General features: G+C 36.7%; 1 protein-coding gene across 4 annotated transcripts in view; it reads right to left on the minus strand.

Moving 5' to 3' along the window:
- LOC122806592 (basement membrane-specific heparan sulfate proteoglycan core protein-like) overlaps positions 1-20,325 on the minus strand; it is a 1,657,353-nt gene that overhangs the window by 218,742 nt on the left and 1,418,286 nt on the right. For all 4 annotated transcript variants that reach the window (XM_044077142.1, XM_044077143.1, XM_044077144.1 and 1 more), the window contains one exon: positions 6,703-6,885. In XM_044077142.1, the coding sequence (XP_043933077.1) occupies positions 6,703-6,885 (183 nt within the window). The remainder of the gene's footprint in view (positions 1-6,702; positions 6,886-20,325) is intronic.

Here is a 20,325-nt window from a genome sequence, read left to right on the forward strand (position 1 = left end):
CAAAGTTTTTCCACCTATGCTGAGATTTTTAGTTTGTTATTTGTGATAGCACATGATAGATCCTGATCTGTTCTAATACTGCTTGCTTTTATCCCTTCTGTCTTTCTAAGTATTTTTGTTGATCTATTCCCTCTTCTGTACTCTTCTAACAGTGACAATTCTTGTTTTAATTGCTTTATAGTTGTCTCTAGTCAATACTTCCACAATGGCATTTGATTTCTCCCCTTCCTTTCCCTTGCTACTCTGTATTTTTATGGCAGGACTTTATCTGTTATTAATTTTGTTGCACGGTGATATATCTTATTTACTTCTGTTATATCACATGAATCTCCATAATCAGCCCTAATTACTGTGTTCATTTGTTTTATTATTAGATATGACATTTATATAAAGTATGACATAGTAGGTTACAAGTAAACAGTGCTACTTACAGATGAGTAGGGGGAAAATTAGTAGAGTTAATCAGTTAGTCAGTCAGTTGTTTTAACAAACTTCTAACTGTTTGTGTTTTATTGACTTTATATAGTCTTTCATTGATATTAATATATTTGTTCATCTCTATTAAATCAAGCAACCCTTCTCTTAGGTCATTTTCTTCTAAACTGAGGACACATTCCTTGTTCTCCCTTTCCTTTGGGCATTCTATATAAAGTTCCACAGCAGCTTCCTGTGTCACATTCTCTTCAGTTTCATCCTCTGTCATCTGTTGCTCTTCCATATGGGACCTCACTGGCCTATCGTTCCACAAGACTGACTGTGTCAGAGTTGCCACAGTTTCTTGTTCCTTCCCTTGCTGTGCAACTACAACTGAATGTTTCCTATGGAAGGCTCCAAGGTATTTTCATATGGCAACTGATCAGATGTTTCCCGCTCCACTAGTTTCTCATTAATTTGGGGATGCATTGGTCTGTCCTGCTATGATGTTGTCAGAGTTAGATTTTCTACACTAAATCCTTCACTTTGCAGGTAAACCATAACTTCAGTTTCTATTTCTTTTACTTCTACATTACTAATAACCTACTTTTCCTCTTTGTTTTCTTATTTTTTGTATTGTTAAATTTTCTATGTCTGGATGCCTTTGTCTGTATTTCTCTGTAAATATCTTTGGTGATGCTCTTTTTGCATTGATTAGTTTTGCTTTCTCCTTTGCATAAATATTGCACCATATTACATCTCTTTTTCTTTCCCAGGTCCATATTTCTTCTTCAGATGTCCCCTGCTCCTCGTTTCTCTTTACTTTAAGGATTCGTTGTTCCATCATACTATGATATAACCTGTGTTAGACTTTCTACACTAAATCATTCGCTTGACAGGTATTCCATAACTTCAACTTCTATTTTTTTAACTTCTACTTTACAAATCTTCTGTTCTATATTCTCTCTTTGTGATCTTATTTTTTGTATTGTGAAATTTTCCATATCTGGATGCTTTTGCCTTTATTGCTCTTTGAATATCTTTGGGTTGCCTTTTTTAGATTGATTAATTTGGCTTTCTCCTTTGCATATATATTGCACCATGTCAGATCTCTCTTTTTTTCCCATGTCCATATTTCTTTTTTACACCTTTCAGATGTTTCTATGTTTTGTTCTTTATATTTTCCCACTTCCTCAGTTGCTTCTTTTTCCAAATGGCCCAATGATATATAATGATTTTCATAAACCTATTGTATTAATGAAGATACATTTTTATTTGAAGCCTCTGACAATGTTTCTGGTGGAAGTATTTTTCTTTCTTCTAATTTCTGTCTTAATCTTTCTGTCTGGAAATTCTGGGCATCTTGCACAATAATAATAACACAGAATTTCTTTCTTATCCTCAGTAGTCCACTCTATTGTCTTTATGGCTCTTTTTTGGCCTATCAGTTTTTGTGATTTTGTACTTCCTTCTACAATGGGGGGGGGGGGGGGCATCCCTACGAGAAGGATACAGTGGTATCTGAAATACCTTTGGTCCCAGCGTCAACACCCTTTATCTTTTCTGATTCCAGCGCTGAGGTTTGTCAGAAGAGAAATCTTTTGGTAGAGAATCAAAAAAAAAAAAGTTCCCCTGCAGAGGGGGTTGCGGCAAGAAGAATAAAAAAAAAAAACAAAACTAAACCAAGAAAACTGATATCCTTAAATCCAGGTCTCCTCTTCTTCCTCCATGCTCCAAACCAGTGTATCACCACAGATGCTTCAAGCTTTGCCTGGAGAGCAGTTTCAGAAGGGATAAAAGTACAGGGAGTGTGAGACACCAAGGACATATGCAAGCGCATGAATATCAAGGTGATGCTTGCCCTGATTAAGGCACTCATCTCTCTCAACCATCTTTGGTCCCCATGTCCTCTTCAACTGGTTACAGACAATGCCACAGTCATGTGGTACATCAACAAGCAAGGGGAAAACTTGTCTTACCCCTTTGCAGACTAGTCATATTAGCTTGGGATATAGCTTAACAACACAATATCACTCTACAGGTATTCTACATTCCATCAGAACACAATTTTGTGGCAGACAAGCTGATCAGGATGAGAGCAGACCCTCACAAATGTTATTTTGCATGTTTTTATGCTAGGATGTGTGTATATATTTTTGTTTTTCCTACCATTGCCCTTTCAGGGCTCAGCCTTCCTATCTCTGCTGGCAGGCAAGCTCTGAAGGCTTCATACCCAAATGTTTATATTAGTCAGCTCAGTTCATGCTTCTTGATAGTTTGGGTGTGTGGAAGGTGCCCCGAAGCTTTGGAAGCTGGCCATCTGTTATATCCTTTGCAGGATATAACCCATATAGCTAAAGCTACTGCAGCAGTGATCAGGGTTCCCATTGGGCAGTATTTCTTCATAGATTGTACAGTCCCAAGCACACATGGTACATTTCTGAGTTAGTACACAGCCACTGGTACAACTGCGTGACAGATCATCAGTGACAGACGTACATCTGTATTACAAGCCATCATGAGACATGGGCTGTTTAACAAACCAAGAGTAACAGCATTACAACTTTGTGACCAGCCATTACTGTTAATTTATTCTATCTGCCACTGGAATTCAGAATCCAATCTATTTAATATATGAGCAAAACAGCTTTTGAAAAAAATTATTCTGCAAATTACACTGTTTTGCAGAGGAAGAAAGTAAACATCTTTGCACGATGGTGCAGCTCGATTCCATGGCACAAAACTGATACATTAAGTAGTGGTGCCTCCACTGAGAAAACCTTTAATACACTTATAGGTGACATCTGTCTGCAGCCTTATATCATTTCAAGTTTCTTCAAGTTCATATATCTATTACTGATTGGAGGGTAAAGTTGACATGTCAGTAATATATTAAGAAACAAAATATTTTCATCATAGCTATTAAACTTTGTAACATCTGTTTATATTGAAAACACAAATGTAGATTCAGTTTCACAAGAAATTATTTAAAAGTTTATAAAGTTAGATGTATCTAGTAAATTCTATTACTGCCTAATGAAGATGAAGTATGATGGATTATGGGTCTGCACAATAAAACCTTTTATCAGAAAATAATTCTATATTATTGAAATCTTTTTTGGAGACATCAGAATAATGTGCTCTTGGCCAAGAATGACTCCCCTGTGTTTTACTGATAGTCACTTCACTGAAACCTCGAGTATTAGCCATAGCTCTAACTCAGTGAAAACAGCAAAAAAAAAAAAAAAAAAGTTGTAGGTAGACATGTTTTCCCAATGCCCACACCCCTCCCTACTTTTATACACTAACTTCATGGCCATACAACGGTAGAGAAAGAAGAAAACCCAAATATTTTGAATCTCTTTTTGCACATGAGTAGAACCTGTACCAGCAGCAATTTCCTATGTAAAAAGTGACTAAGCAGTAGTAAATTTTGGGGTAGAATCTGTTGACTTTAAATTAATGCATTTTACAAAAAACAAGTACAAGAATACCTTAAGAGGCCTAAAAGTCCTCTGAAAATGTACTCTACCCTGCTAAGGCATATGGTAGTCTCTTTGCTAAAGATCTGAATATGCAAAGTATTGAGAAGGCCTTTTTATCTATGCAGTTGTTCATACCCTTAAAGTTATCTTCTTGGTTAAACCATTTACTTTTTCGTCATATGTCTTAATTTTCCCTCAATACTCCATTCTATAGCCTCCAGTTACTCATCGAGTCACATTTTGTCCACATTTATACAGCTGCTGATATGATTAATGGAGTCCATGTAGGGTTATAATATAATTATGTTGCAGTGCATGTAAACTAGCTAGCCAGTATCAGTTAGTGATTGCATCTTAGCACTTTCATTGGACATGAAATTTTTTGACACATTTATGAATATCATTTCCATCAAAAGACATCATCACTGCTTGCGAGCTTCTCTGGTTACTACAACTAGATAATTAACCCGGTGACTATCATTGAGAATGACTCCCATGCATTGACTTTCATTTTCCATTTGTGTGGCCTCTTTTTCTACAAGTTCATTATTCTTTCATGTTTCAGAATCTCTTAGCTGACTGTTATACAGCTGCATAAGGTATTAGTGACAGGACTTTACCTATGATAAACCCACGGAGTACTAAAACTCAGTATTGCAGAGGAGTAAACAAACATGACTCAGAACATGATTTGATACCATTACCATGGAGGTGCAACAAGGAGCCTGGTTGGGAAGATAGAAGCAGTGCTACAAGATGAGAAAGGTGGGCATTGTTGGTTTCATAGTAACATGGGCCTTTAACAAGATGAGGTAGAACATGGGAGCACCTGGGTACAGGAAGTTGAGAAAAGACAGAGAAGGTCACAGTGGAGGTAGAGTACAGTTTACATTAAGAGTGGAATGAACTGTGAGATTGTAAGGTTGGAGCAACACTACCTCATGAGGAGGTAAACCAGCAGGCAGGGTTTAAATTAAGGGGAAAGTAGTTTGATGGTTAAACTAGAGGAAGGAGAAAATAATGGTGGTTCACAGTGACACATCAGGGGAGGAAACTGAGATACTGAAATGAATAAATCTGTGGGCTAGGATTCATATGACAGATTCACATTCTGCCATTAGTATAACCAAGTGCTGACTGTGAGAATTCAAGCACCAGGTTAGTAAGAGCAAAATAAACCTGGATGTGTGTGTGTGGGGGGGCACTGCTGTTCTGGTGAGGATAGTGTTAGCTGGCAGTCAGCACTCTGCTGTAAGCTCTAGAGTGAGGGAAGGGTGAGTATACAAAGATGAAGGTGACACTGTAAAGTTTGGGGACTGGATGATGATGACCTTGGGGGGGGGGGCAGTGAAGCTGTGTTAGAAGTCTGGGGCAAGTTGATTGAGTAAGCATTCTACGGGAATGAGTCATTGATAAACTTCACAGAGCTATAGACAAGTGTATAAGGAATAGTCAAAAAGTGGAAAAGAAGAAAAGAGAACTGCAGCTAGATAACAATGTGAGGCCATTCATTATGTCCAAAGACAGAGTTTACAAGAGGTGAAATAGATGAGGTAGGAGGTTGAACAGGCAAGGACGTAGAGAAGCAGAACAACAAATTTGCAACTCAAAAGAGGGTTAGAAGAATGGTTTAGGAAGGGGAATAAATATTTGTAATGCATATAACAGAAAGTAGGAATGGAAGAAAAAGACTTGGCCAGTGAGTGCTCCAATATTTTCAAGGTAAAGCAGGGTGTGGAGAGGTGTTGACAGACACCAGGATAGATAAATGATAGAGCAGAGAGTGCTGTAGAATGTTTGCTTCAGGCATTTTGGGGACAGTGATAGAATTTGTAAAAGCTGGCTACTTAAAAAACAAACAAACAAGCAAACAAACATCTTTAAAAATAACCTGTCTTTAAAAAAACACATACAAGTAACTGTAAAAATTTGATCAAATAGAAGATTAGTATCTTTAACCCAGATTTTTTTTCCAACAGTTTTTATCCTTGCTCCAAATTTCTTTCTAGCCTGTCCTTTCTCTTGCCTTTATTTTATTCCATATAGAGTCTCTAGTTACTTATGTCTCAGTTGTAGCTGTACAGTTAGTACCAAATGCCAGCTTATTAAAAAAGGGATTCTGTCAGTGTCTCATTGTGTTCGATAAAAGTGGATTTCCCTTGCAACATGTGACAGGCTTTCTGTTGCAGCAGACATGCTCTTCCCTTTACTCTGTGTGAAAAATCAGCGGCAGTGTTGCAGATGTGCTAGAGATCACAAATGATGGTACCTTCTTATAGGCCACTAGTACCATTGGTAGTGCCTTGTCACAAGTTACGTTATCTATTGCAAATCTTCAAGTACCTCCATATCACCAGCCTGTGATGTATGGGATACACTGTATATGTGATGAGCCTCTTACAGTAGTGTTGTCAGTGTGTGATAAGCCACCACAAGCAGTGATATAACTATGAGATAAATCCCAGTGGCAGAGATAAGCTTGGGTAACAAGTTATAAGGAGCATTGTTGTAATTGTAATACACCACCAGTGGCAGTTATGTGTTGTTTGTAACAAACCATGAGTGACAGTTCTAATGTAGTATGGCAAGGCAAAAAGGTTGTTTTATACCTCTGTGACAAGGCATACACATGGCTGTGTTACATGTATGAATACCTACAACTAATGTTACTACAGTTGGCAGTAACAAGCTGACAATGCCAGTTCTATACCTGTAAATTAAACCACTCAATGACTTTAAGATTAGAACAGTTTAATCTATGCTGTTTTGTCATTTTTTTACCCATAAATAGAAAACAATGTACCTTTGCATGATGGTGGTGGGCCACTCCAAATTCCTGAACTATTACAAACAATAGATTTTTCTCCAGTAAGATGACCTTTAATACAGTTATAAGTGGCTATAGTTCCAGCTTCAATATCTTGGCTATGTACTTCCAGTTCATACTCTCCATCAGTTATTGATGGGGGGTTTTCACATGTTATAGCTGCAAGAAACATAATGTACTTCATTACACACAGAAATATCATCTATTTACTAAGCAGTACAGTGATCATTGTAGATAATGTTGTTCAAAATAGTTTTAAATGCATTTTTTCATACATGTGAAGTATATATAAAGTGCCTTCATCTAGCTGGTCTTTCTAAATGTGACATATTCCCAGAATATATGGAAAAGATAAATTTGAAATATTTGATAAGTACATTTTCAGACATCTAATAAGAGGACATGCAGATGTTAAGGGATTAAGACCATCAGCTAGCTTCTGTGCATCTATCCTAGTCCTGCTCATACTCCACCCCTACTTCTATCTCTTTAAAGCATCCCTAAATACCTCAACTAACTTACAACCAATGTATTCCAATGTCACAACACCTTCCCTGAGAAATAATAATTCCTTAAGTAAGTCTTGAATCATTCTCACCTGTCACTCATGTCCCTCCTGTCTCTGCCCCACACATTTGACATAATAGGGTAGTATAGCCAAATCTTAGAATTTCATATCTGTCTTCCAGGGAACATAATCCATGAATGCAAAGTTGTTCCTTATTTTTTATCTCCTCCTTTCCACTCCACAATTGCATGGCTGCCAAGCACGACACAAGACTCCAGGTGCAGTCTCACCAATACCAAGTAAAAAGGGACGATTATTTCTACATCTCTTGAGTCCACTACCCTAGTCATGTTCCTAGCATTGTGCTGCATGTTACTAATGTCCTTTAACAGTGTACTAGATGAATAAGTCCAGGCATGATTAAACTCCATCAACCTTTTCATCTTTTGCTATCCCTTGGGTTATTCCTCCTAACATATAACTCCCCTCCCCTCTTCACAAAGAGAGTCGAAGCAGTACTGGTTTACATGTATCCTAGTGTTTTACACAAGTAAGTTGAAGCTGACTATGGTCTTCACCCTGATAATTGCTTTAAGCCCATCATTTCTACTTCTACAATTATTTTTTGATTCCCTAGGTTTTGTGAAGTGTTATCTAATTTCTCAAAAGTGTTTGTCCCAGACCACTCCAGTGGCATAAAGAGATAAAGCTCTCTGTGGTTTAGTCAATCTAAGTTTGATTAGTGGCTCAGGTGACAGATGTAGCAGCAGAGGGGAATGAGCATGCTTGTCTGAGGTAAAAGGGTATTTGTCGATGATGCTCCATTAGAGGAGGCATATGTGCAAAGAGGGAAGTTGCCCACAGACATAAAAGAGGAGCATGGGAGGCAGGGCAGGGGGTTAGTAGGGCATATAAAGAAGCTCCCAAGAAAGAATGCAAAGACAGCTGAGCCTCCAGGATGCCTATAGGATCCACAATCAGCCCCAGCATTACCCAAGTAAATGCGGGTGGTAGGAGATACGCTGGTAGACCTGGCATGGACATGTTGCCCTGGGAGGCATGCCAATTAAATGATGTCCCAAAGGGAACCAAAGATACTTAAAAAAAACACAAAAACAAAATGTTTGCCCCAGTTTCTAGCAGAATTCTGATCCTAGAAAGGGAATAGAAAAGGCACTTTGACATTTGTGTTTCCCAGATTTTAAGATAGGTCGAGATTCCTTTCCATTTGGCATAATTCACTCAAAGTATAGTTGCTGAGATGTAAGTTACAGAAGGATCTCTTCTAAAACTCTTCATGTCTTTCTGAATAAGATACAAAATATCACAGTGACAGATTATGATCGGTGATATATCACATAGAATTTGGGCTTTTTTATACTTGTGAATACCTACAAGTGTCATTGACACAACTGTGTGATACTAGTTCTATATCTATATATTAAAATCTCAATGATCTTCTGAACAAAACAATTTACTTTGAACATCATTGTTTTATCACAGTTTTACCCATAAATAGGGCAAAACGTACATTTGCAAGTCAATGGTGGGCCACTCCAGTTTCCTAAGCTATTACAAACAATAGATTTCTCCCCAGTCTGCTAACCTTTGATACATCTATAAGTGGCAATTGTTCCGACTTCAATATCCTGCTTATTTTTTTCCAGTTCATATACTCCATCAGTTAGTGGTGGAGGTTCTTCACATGTTACAGCTGAAAGAAACAACATGGCATTCCACTATACACAGAATTATCATTTCATTGCTGAGCAGTATAGTAACCTTTGTAGAAAATTTTGGCCAAAATAATTTCAAATGTAGTTTTTCATATGTTTGAAGTATATACAAAGTATACCCTCTGTTAGCTGACCTTTGCAGATCTGAAATATTTCCACACTATATGGAAGATATGTTTACTATATTTTATACATATTCTCATATTCTGACATCTAATAAGAGCACATGCCCATGCTAAGGGAGTAAGACCATGCCATAGCTTCTTTCCATCTACTGTATCCCTACAACCATCTCTTTTAAGCATCCCTAAATACTTTCCCTAATTGACACAATTCTGATGACTGAAGCAGTGTTCCAAAGTCACAACACCTTTCCAGAGAAATAATATATGCTGAAGTCAGTCTTGAATCATTCCCATTTTCACCTGTCACTCATATCCCTTCTGTGCTTCTGCCTTCCTCCAGTCCCCACTTGACATGATTCCTAATCTGTTCCCTATTCTTTAGATCCACCATTCTCTTTCACAGTTGTACAGCTGCCAAACAGACATAGCACTCCAGGTGCAGCCTCACCAATGTCAAGTAAAACGTGTGATGGATTTCTACATCTCTTGAATGCACAGCCTAACTGTGCACCACGTATCCTACTGGGTGTTAATAATGCCTTTTAACAGTGTACTAAAGGATAAAGCCTAGGAATGGTTAACCTCCATCCAGCTTTTTGTCTTTTTCTGTAGTTTGATTCACCCCTCCCAAGTCCCAGCATGTGTCTCCAGCCCCCCTTGTCAAAGAGTGTAGAGCAGTACTGGATTACGGGTATCACAATGTTTTACTCAGCTAAGTTGAAGTTGATGATTGTTTTCCCTTTGATGTTTGCTTGAAGTCCATCATTTTTGCTACCCCTAAACCCCCTGCCTCATCCTTTCGGTGCCAGCATATGTGCTAAAGTAGAGACAACTTGTTTCCCCACACATAGCCAGATTGTATTGTGAAGTACTACTTTGTAAATTACTGTGTCAGTGGGAGGCAAGCTGGAAGTTCCCTGTTTGCTGAGAGGTGGAACTGATGCAGTGACTTCACACAACAAACTCCTACCAGGATGAGCAACCTGGCAGCTAATGAAACCTGTCTGGGCTGAGGTGAAAGCAGGGCTTATTTCTCTGAATCAGATGTCAGCTTTTATTGATCATTTACTTAATCAAGTAATCACAAAATTTGAATGAGGTTCAGCAAAATGTTATGTTTTAATTAAAAGGGCTGAGAATTGCTGAGGGCCTCCCATGATGTGCTGCTACTCCTGTGAATACATGGCCATGCTGTCAGTAAGTGATCAGTTTTCTGATTCTTTAATAAAATCAGCAAATGTAAACCATTTTCTGTATTACACTGGATGCATCTGTGCACATTTGTAATAAAGGAATGTTTACATACTTCCAAATACCATTTTAATAATGATCAACAGCAGGTTCAATAGGGATTAATTATCAACAATTTATATGAGAGATGTCCTGCCAGTCAAAGTGCCCTATTATGCTGTTGGGATTAGTTTTATAAATGTAGAATACTATAGTGAGCTGTGCTTCAGGGACTCATATTTGATGCTAACAGGGGAATTTAGATCAATTTATCAGCTACTGACAAGCATATTAAAGATTATAATCAGATCAGCTGTCAATTTGTTAATGTGTTCAAGAAATTAATTCAAAAACCTTTCTCTGCATGGGTGAATTCCTTGAATCCATTTCAAAAACATATTAACAAGTAGTTGTGATTGATGACCGAGTTTTTAACTGTCCCAATGAACTCCAATTTACAGAAGGGTAATAGTGCAAAGTGTTTTATAGATCTTAAAGTTGTAACACAGCACTGATGCACAGCACAGACAGTGGGCAAAAGCAAAGTGTGTGTGTGTGTGTGTGTGTGTGTGTGTGTGTGTGTGTGTGTGTGTGTGTGTGTGTGTGTGTGTGTGTGTGTGTGTGTGTGTGAGAGAGAGAGAGAGAGAGAGAGAGAGAGACAGCCAGAGGGAAGTGTATTACAGCTTTTAAAGGTATGAAAATGCTTAATTTTCTGTCCTGTAGTGATGGCTGTTAATACTGTAATACTGTAGCATATGACTAATCTGTAAGTATGCTGAAAGATGTTTGACAAACTTTGTTAAGCATTTTATTTTATTAGAAGGGTGCTTGATAAACTGCATAGTTGCCTTCTTCCCACTTTCAGAGTTTAATTGCAGAGTTCCACATACTGCAAACAGATTGTGATGGGATATATTTAAGTGAAACAGAACATCAGTGATGATGTAATTCATTTTATAACTTTAAGTGGAATTATAACATATTTGATGAGCTGTGTGTATAGCTGCGTGAAGAACATCTTACTTATATGGTTTAGATAAAGGGCACAAAAAATTTCTAACATTTGTTTACCGGAAAAGGTCCGACTGGGACAGAGCCCATTTCCAGAGGAGGTCCAGGGAGAAATGCTCCAGATGCATGTCTTTTGAATGTGGAAGGAAAATAGAGCACCCAGAGAAAACCCACGGGAATGCAGGGAGGAAATGCAGACTTTGCACAGAAGGCACCCTAGCCAAAAATCAAACTGGAGAACCTCTTGTTGTGAGTTCAGAATGCTAACAGCTGCACCATTGGACTACCTGCACATGCCTAGCTGAATGAAGCATTTACCCATTACTCTGAAAACCATGGAGAAACCCACTGTGGTTACATTTAAGAACTATATTATGGATGCAGTCATTTTAGTTCTTGACTGAAGCAGACCAGTGAGTCTGATGGTAATGTAATTCAGGAATGCTTCTTTACTCCGTATGATATTCGGTCATGTTACACTGCCTGGATGAAGAGATGAAAACGGTGCAAAAAAATAAGAGGAAAGTGAGAGCTTGTTTTGTACTAAAACCATCTTAAAGCCTTGGTAGGTATCTGCATGTGGTTGTTCTGTGTTTACTAAATCCCATCAAGGTGAGACCTATATATACAGACTGACATATATATCATGAAAAAAATAAGGAAGAAAGAAAGACCTGAGTACACTCATCCCAGAAAAAGTGTGTAGCCCTGGCAAAAGCAATAGGATCAGGGTTTGTAGAGTAGCTAGTGCAGAGTCTTCTAGGAATGCAAGATATCTTGTTGCTTTGTTAGGCCCTGATTCAATAAAGGGCCCCACTGTAGCAATAAATAAAATAGTAGTGCAAAAAAAGTTAAAAAACTGACCAGCAGGGCAAAATGCATGGAAATGGAGAAATGGACACTTGAGGACAAAAAAATGTTTTATTTCTTTTATGCATGTAACCCAGAATTCTTGAAAAAGGGTTACGGAGCAGGTGCAAGGAAAAATACAGAAGAGAAAAATCATTGAAATGGCAAAAATTACAGATGCCAATTTAAGATACTTAATTGACTTAATGAAAATAAACCAATATGTAGACAAGAAAACATTGAGTGAGTTTGAAACGGAAGCAAAAAAATGAAGTACGAAGGGAGAGAGAAAAAAAATTGATGGGTATTTGCAACATTTAGCATCAATTCTTAGACTGTACTGATACATATTCTGTTAAAAATTTAAGGTCCAAATACAATCAGGATTCTGAGAATTGGTTAACTTTACAAATATTTAGAAACTTTGTGAACACAGGTATAAATATGGTATTTAACCTAGATAAGACATTTTCCCCAAATTATTGGCATTCTTAATAAGTATCAATAATAAAGCAATGAAAAATAAATCATATTTGTCATAAATGTATAAAATTCTTAAGTTACATTTCACATATTTAGACAATTCCTATTGGAATTATTCCTCAAAAATTAATAATGAAGACTTCTCTGAAGAATACAGGAAAATAATAACACTAAAATCTACATATAAAACCACATCTTTATTATATTGGAAAATTTTTACTTGGAAATTCTTACACAGAGCTTTTGTCACTCCTAACAAAATTACAGTTATGTATAAATCAAATAGATTCTGAAATAATAGCTGAATGGACACATTCCAAAGCTAGTTATGAAAATAAAATTGTCAAAGATTCCAAAGGCATTCTATAACTATGTCAAGAATCTAAATGGCAATGCTCAGATCTGCTCTGAGCTACAACAGAATGGCATTAAATATACTGATCCCAAGTATATTGCCAATATCATGGCAGATTAATTCAGTGCCAACTTCACCCCCCTCTCACCCCCTAAATGGCCCATCTCAATACCGGAAAATTGCCAAATTCCAGTAATAACGGCCACACAGGTAAAAAACACACTCTCCAAAGCTAAGAATACAGCATCCATGGGACAAGGTGACATCCCGGGCTGTGTATTACATGAACTACAAAATGAGCTGGCACCTCACCTAAGTGTCAGGTTTAATCATAGCCTCACCTCAGGCTTCGTGTCCACTGAGTGGTGCACAGCTACAGTTAGCCCACTCCGCAAGGGTGGATCTACCTTGGATCCCAGGAACTACCACCCCATCAGTCTGATGAGCCTGATCTGCAAGGCCATGGAATGTATTATCATGGAACTTATAAACACAGACATTGGCAACCTTCAAACACTGGACCCCACCCAGTTTGGGTTTGTGAAGGTCTGATCTTGTCTCCTGAACCTGATTGACTTATTTGAATCAGTCTCCAGAGACGTGGACGAAGATAAGGTGGTCCACACAGCCTATCTGGACCTTTCCAAGGTCTTTGACATCATTCCCCCACTCTGGAATCATAGATAGACTTACTAAGCTGGGCATTAATCCCTACGTCACTTGATGGGTTGCCAACTGGCTTACTGACAGAACCCAGACTGTAAAAGTAGTTGACTCCAAATCCAGCTCCAGACAAGTGACAAGTGGAGTACCTCAGGGTTCAGTCCTGGGACCGGTCTTGTTTGGCATCTATTTCTCTGAAGTACAGACCAACATTAAGGGACACAGATGACTGCAAACTGGCAGCCATTATTGAATCCCCAAATGATGTGGATACTCTAAGAAAGGGCCTTGCAGAAACAGATGTTTGATGCCAGAGCCATGGGCTGAAGCTCAATGCCAAGAAATGTATAGTTACCCCCTTTGGGAAAAACACATGTACCCGTGAATTACCACATTGGTGGCAGTACACTAAACACCAAAAGTGTGATAAGAGACTTAGGGACACAGGTGGATAGTGGTCTCACCTTCGATAACCACATCATCACAACATTCAGGAAATCCTTCTATGTGGCACACCTCATCACTAAGGGCTTTCCATCCAGAAAAAAGGAGGTCATTGTCCCACTGTACTCATCCCTCATTAGACGCATTATAGAATACAACAACCCATTTGGTATGTCCCTCTCAAAACATCTGCAACAACTGGAAAGGCCGCAGAAATACCTCATTAAAAGAATCACAGGCCTAAAGCAGATGCAGTATGCTGATCGCCTTAAAAAACTCCAGCTATACTCTGTTGCATATCTCTGCTTAACATACAAGGCCATGTCAAACCCAGAGCTGTTGGACATGCTACACCTAAAGAAATCCCAATCCCTCAGAACCACAAGCTCCAGGGATCTAAACCTTGTCATCACAATAAACAAAACATACTGGAGGGATAGGTTCCTGACCCAGAGACTCCCCAGACTCTGGAATAGACTGCCCATACATGTCAAGTCTTCCAAAGGAATCTTATCACATCAGTCATCCTGCTAGAATTAATATCTTCATTCAAACTCTATGGTCAGATAGATGTAATATTTTAAAATCATTTGTTTTATTTAATGCTCTGATCAATGAGATAATTCCAAAACCCCAAGTGCCTCTTCTTTGGTCTATTCTTGCTATAGCCAGAAAAGTAATTACTAAAAATCGGAAAAGGAAAATTACCCCCTCCAATGCTGGATTTATTAGTTTGGCAACATTTGTTTGTAGTAGTGAATTGCATACTATAAAGATGAGAACTTCTAATATTACACATTCATATAAATCTTGGCTTAAACTTAAAAGACTTGCTTGAAAAATATTAACTGTTGCTAATATGTATAAATTTGCTATATTGATCAGCTGTGGACCTATGTATTTGTTTTATACTTGATTTATCTATTGTTCTAAAACCAAATAAAAATATTAAAAAAGAAAGAGCAATTAACCTGAGAGAAACAACACCTAATATGGTACAGTTTATAGGCAGAAAAGAAATCAATGTTAACTAAAAATCATAAAGCAAAGCCAAAAATATTTAAAAGTACATATAGGCAAAGGCACCAGACATGGTAAATGTTACAAAAAAAGAATAGTAGCACAGCAGTCTAATGTGCTGACAAGTAAATGGTTTGATACAGAAATGGAGGAGTTTGGAAACAAAGAAAAAGATCAGTTACGAAATGAAAGATGTGAATGGGAATCCAAGATGGAAAGGCCACTTCAGAATGGTGGTTTAAGACAGGTAAACTTAAAGAAGGGGCAGAGGAAGTGGAACAGTGCAGAAATAGAGAAAATCACTTGTTAAGTCAGTTAAACATTGAAAGTAGTAAAGATGTTTCACAAAACAAAATGTCACAGTCATTTCAAAACCAAGATATTTCTACACATGGTAAAAACATCAGGACGCACAAACCGCGGAAGACATTTTCAATCATGAAGAAAACAATTTAAAAGAAGACCTGAAGGATTTGATAAAAATGGATAAATATAACAATGCTTATGTGATACAAAGGCTGTCAAAAGTGAATAGGACATAGATTGTCAGAAAATTAATAAGCCAGATTAATAAAATAAGTGGAACTATCAACAGAGATTAATTAATTAAAAGAATACATTATTGAGCAGTGAAACTAAGTACAGACAAAATATTACCAAGAAAGCATAAACTAGTAAAGGATATTAAAGAGGCAAATAGATCACCACAACGGAAGCACCAACTAAAAACACTTGTGAAACAGTTAAGAAAAGAATTATTAGTATTGAAAGAATGCAGAAAAGGAAAATCAATCTGAAAAATTAATAGGAAAATGAATGATCTAAAACAAAAACAGAACATCCATACAAAGCAGGACTTGAGTTACGCTATAGATACACTGAGAAATGTAAAGAAAATATACGAAACAAACAGTTTAGGGATGACGCTAAAAAATTTTACAAGCTGTTAAGAAAGAAAGAAAACAAGAATAGTTGAGAGACCACCAAGAACAGAAGGCAATTAAGGCATTCTAGAGAAATATCTATGAGGGCCCAGTCAAGCACAATAAGGGCTGATGGGATAAAAAAAGTAAAAGAACAATGCAGAGACTGTGATGTACAAGATAGTGATTGGAATGAAGTAACTCCTACTGACACAGAGAGAAAGTTAAGAAAGGCTGCCAAATGAAAAATGCCCGGTCCACATGCTGTACCTAACTTTTGGTTAAAGGTATTGTCATTTTTGCACTGTGATTTAGTCTTGAGTAAAAACGGTTTACATGTACACCATGAAGTGACACCAGTCTGGCTAACAATGGAAAAAAACATACTCAAGTTTAAAAGTATACCTGAAGATTGCCCTAAGAATTATAGACAGATAATCATTCAACAAAATGATTCGTACAGAATATATAGTCCCTTAGATAAAAATTCAGTCATGGCCATAGAACAGAAGGGAAATAAAAGAGATTTATATGGAACAAAGGATTATCTTTTGTTACATAAAACATAGTAGACACCTGTAAAAAGAACATAAATCTTCTGTATGGCATGGATAGATTACAGAAAAACATCTGATAGCATTCCTCACATCTGGATTATAGAATCTTACAGATGTGCAAGATCAATCATGCACTGATAAATTGTATTGCAGTTACAATAAAGACATTGCAAACCACTTAGCAGTTGAAACACAAAAAAGGCAAATTGCTATCCAAGGTGTAGAATTCCAGGATAGAATATTTCAGGGTAATTCTTTGTCACTATTATTGCTTTGTCTTGCTCTTGAGCTATTAAACTATATACTCAACAGCCTGGGGAAGAGATTCAGTCAGCTCCAAGAAAATCATCACTTGAAAGGATATCTCATCTGTTTTTTGTGGATAACCTAAATATCAGATAAAAACCTGAAGGAGCAACTACAAGTTGTTGAAGCCTTCTCAGATGAAATAGTAATGCCATTTAACCTTGACAAATGGGCAGAAGCAACATTTGAAAGAGAAAAATTAAAAAAAACAAAAAATATAAAACTAGGGGTGGAATTCAGTATAAAAAATTTGAAACAAGAAGGCATGTTCACATATCTTAGAATAAATGAATGGGAAAGTGAAACAGCATGAAAAAATGAGAACAAAGCTCAGTAAGGAATATTTTACAAGACTAAAATTAATACTGAGAATTGGTTTGACATTTAGGAATAAAGTTAAAGCTATAAATCAACTTGCATTTCCTGTTTTGATATATTACTTTGGGGGTGATGGATTGACCAGAAAAAAAAAAAAGACCGATAAGCTTGAGAGGAAAGCAAAATAAAAAAATCATGCCATGAACATCAAATGCTGAAGAATAACCAGTGTTTGCCAAGATTACATATACCTTAGCCTACAGGGACATGGGCCTGTTTGAAATTGTCTCTGTCTCTGTCTCTCTCTCTCTCTATATATATATATATAGATATATAGATATATATATATGCATGTATGTATGTGTGTATATATATATATATATATATATATATATATATATATATACATATATAGGTCATCTACACATGGTTGAAATGCCACAAAGTCAAAACCCATATGGCCAAGACCATATGTTCAACTTTTGGAATCCTGACCATGTGCAGTGCAGAATGGAAATATTTCCATTTCCGCACTGTAGTGCAATCTCAGAATTGGTATATTAAAGTTACAGGGGATGTGGTTGGTTGCTAACAGTTAGAAAGTGAGCTACTGTTGCGTATTTTTTTTATTTTTGCATGTTCGAAATTGCGGACGTCGAAGATATGGTCTCAGCCATATGGGTTTTGGCTTTCTACATTTTTGATTGTGTATTGTAGACATATATATATATATATATATATATATATATATATATATATATATATATGTGTGTGTGTGTGTGTGTGTGTGTGTGTGTGTGGGTGTGTGTGTGTGCGTGTGTGTGTGTGTGTGTGTGTGTGTGTGTGTGTGTGTGTGTGTGTGTGTGTGTGTGTGTGTGTGTGTGTGTGTGTATGTAGGTCAGTGATTATATGTTTTATCATATCCAAACATATTAAAAGTTTTAAAACATGAACAAAATAAATCCAAGATGACCTCTTTGCTCAGGTTTGCAGAAGCCTTTAGCAAAAAAGCAGGCATGAAAGTCCAGCCATATGTGGATAAAAAACAGCTGGCAATGGAAAATGTAAAAAAAGCAGCAGAAAGAATGCAATGTAATGAATGTGACTGCAGAAAAGAAAAGATAAATGTCAAGATCACAATTATAGCAAGAAGTACAGAGATGTGCTGGAACAGCTGCATATTAACGGGGCAAAGTTAAACCAAAAGATGACATGTTAATATTGTCAGCCCAAGACAGTGAATTGCATACTAAACTGTTTGTAAAATCTGTGGAAAAGGCAAGAAATACAGACTAATGTAAGTTTTGTAGTACAGAACTCAAAACCGATACAAATCTTGCTGCAGGTTGCAATATACTCATGGCTGAAGGCTTGTTCACTGAAAGACATAACATTGCGGCAAGGTTGTTACACTGGAGACTTTGTAAACATTACAACACAGAGGCAGCTGAGAGACATTGAAAAAATGAACTGCAAAGGATTGTGGAGAATGATAAAGTAATGATTACATGGGACCACCCCATACTAGCAGCTAAGAAGGAAGAAGCAAACACACTGGATATTATAGTTCAAGAGACAAAGACAGAAATAGCTTTGATTATTGAAGTTGCTACACCCAGTGATCACAGTGTGTTACAAACTGAAAGACATAAAGTTATAAAATATCAGGACTTGCAGACAACAGATCAATGTGGCATAAGGATACGCACAGATAGTTCCAGTTGTAGTAAGAACAACTAGAGTAATACAAAAATAATATTCAAATATATCTAAATATGCTACCAATAAAAGTAACCTGTTATGAATGGCAAAAAGAGGCCATTCTGTGTATATTGCAGGAGCTGAGTAGAACACTCATATCATATGTCAAACACTGAAGCAAAATTGATTTCAAGCACTTTAATTATGCCCAGACTTAAGAAAGGAGTCCATTCTCATCAATGTATGTAAAAGCCTAAGCAATATCACTGATTTGAAATACCTGAAGTTAGTATTACCAGAAGGTTTGGCATGGGTCAGCTCTTCTGCATGATTATGTGGGACAAATTGTCACACTTTTTATGGTTTTCTCCTTTTTTGCTACAGTAGTTTGATCATTGAGTTAGAATATGGGCTCTGCTTCTACAAAAATAATTCAATAAATTACTAAAGAATCTTAAAGGTTACATCAACCACAATTTTTGGGGTGCATTTTTCAGTGACATTGAGGAATTTATGTTGGTGGCATATAGTGGATACTTTTAAAAAGAATGCAAGTCCACCTAGTTTCTGAATTGAGAATGCATGGAGACACCCATCATAAACATGTATGTTTTAATTTTTGTTATCGGAGTGAATAAACTGCACATTTTACAACAGCTAACATTTTAAAGTTATCACAACCTGCTTTATTGTATGGTACTGAAATCAAAATGTCCTCCCATATCATAGCTTACTAGCTTCTAATTTACACTCATGAAACTGAATTGTCTTGAATGCAAGATGTTTTAACAATACTTACATCTCCTGTCTTGATGTAAGGGGTGCAAATCAACTTCTTCTTTTCAAGGACTTCATTCTGTATATGCATTTTTTCATACTTAGAAGTACTGTTCATTTTTAAAAAATGTCCAAGTTTTGCAGTCAGATTCATTCTACCCATCACTAAAAATGATACTGTTGTTAAAGTGATTTAAAATAAACTATGATTCCCATTAAAAGGTAAAGTGATTTAAAATAAACTATGATTCTCATTAAAAGGAGTAAATTTGTGTTCATTAACTGCACATTTAAGCTCTGTGTACACTACATATTTTATTTGCAAGTAACTAATGTGTTATCCATGTAAGCAGTCTATTTTATTGCTAAAGTTTTTAAACTGAAAAAGAAATTTGAAGTGTGACTTAACATTCTCTATTTATTTAAAAACAAAGATCGCTTAACAAACTCCAAAGAAGACTGAATTGTATATAGGTAGAATGGTTAGAGAATTTAATATGAGAATTTATAAGCATTTAAAAGAAGTACAAACAATGGAATTAAATAATGCCTTAGTCAGGCATGTGAACTGTTTTCATTCTGAAAATGTTAAA

This window comes from Protopterus annectens, chromosome 7.part0 (genome assembly GCF_019279795.1).
Source record: "Protopterus annectens isolate FY-2018-M chromosome 7.part0, PAN1.0, whole genome shotgun sequence".
NCBI lineage: Eukaryota > Metazoa > Chordata > Ceratodontiformes > Protopteridae > Protopterus > Protopterus annectens.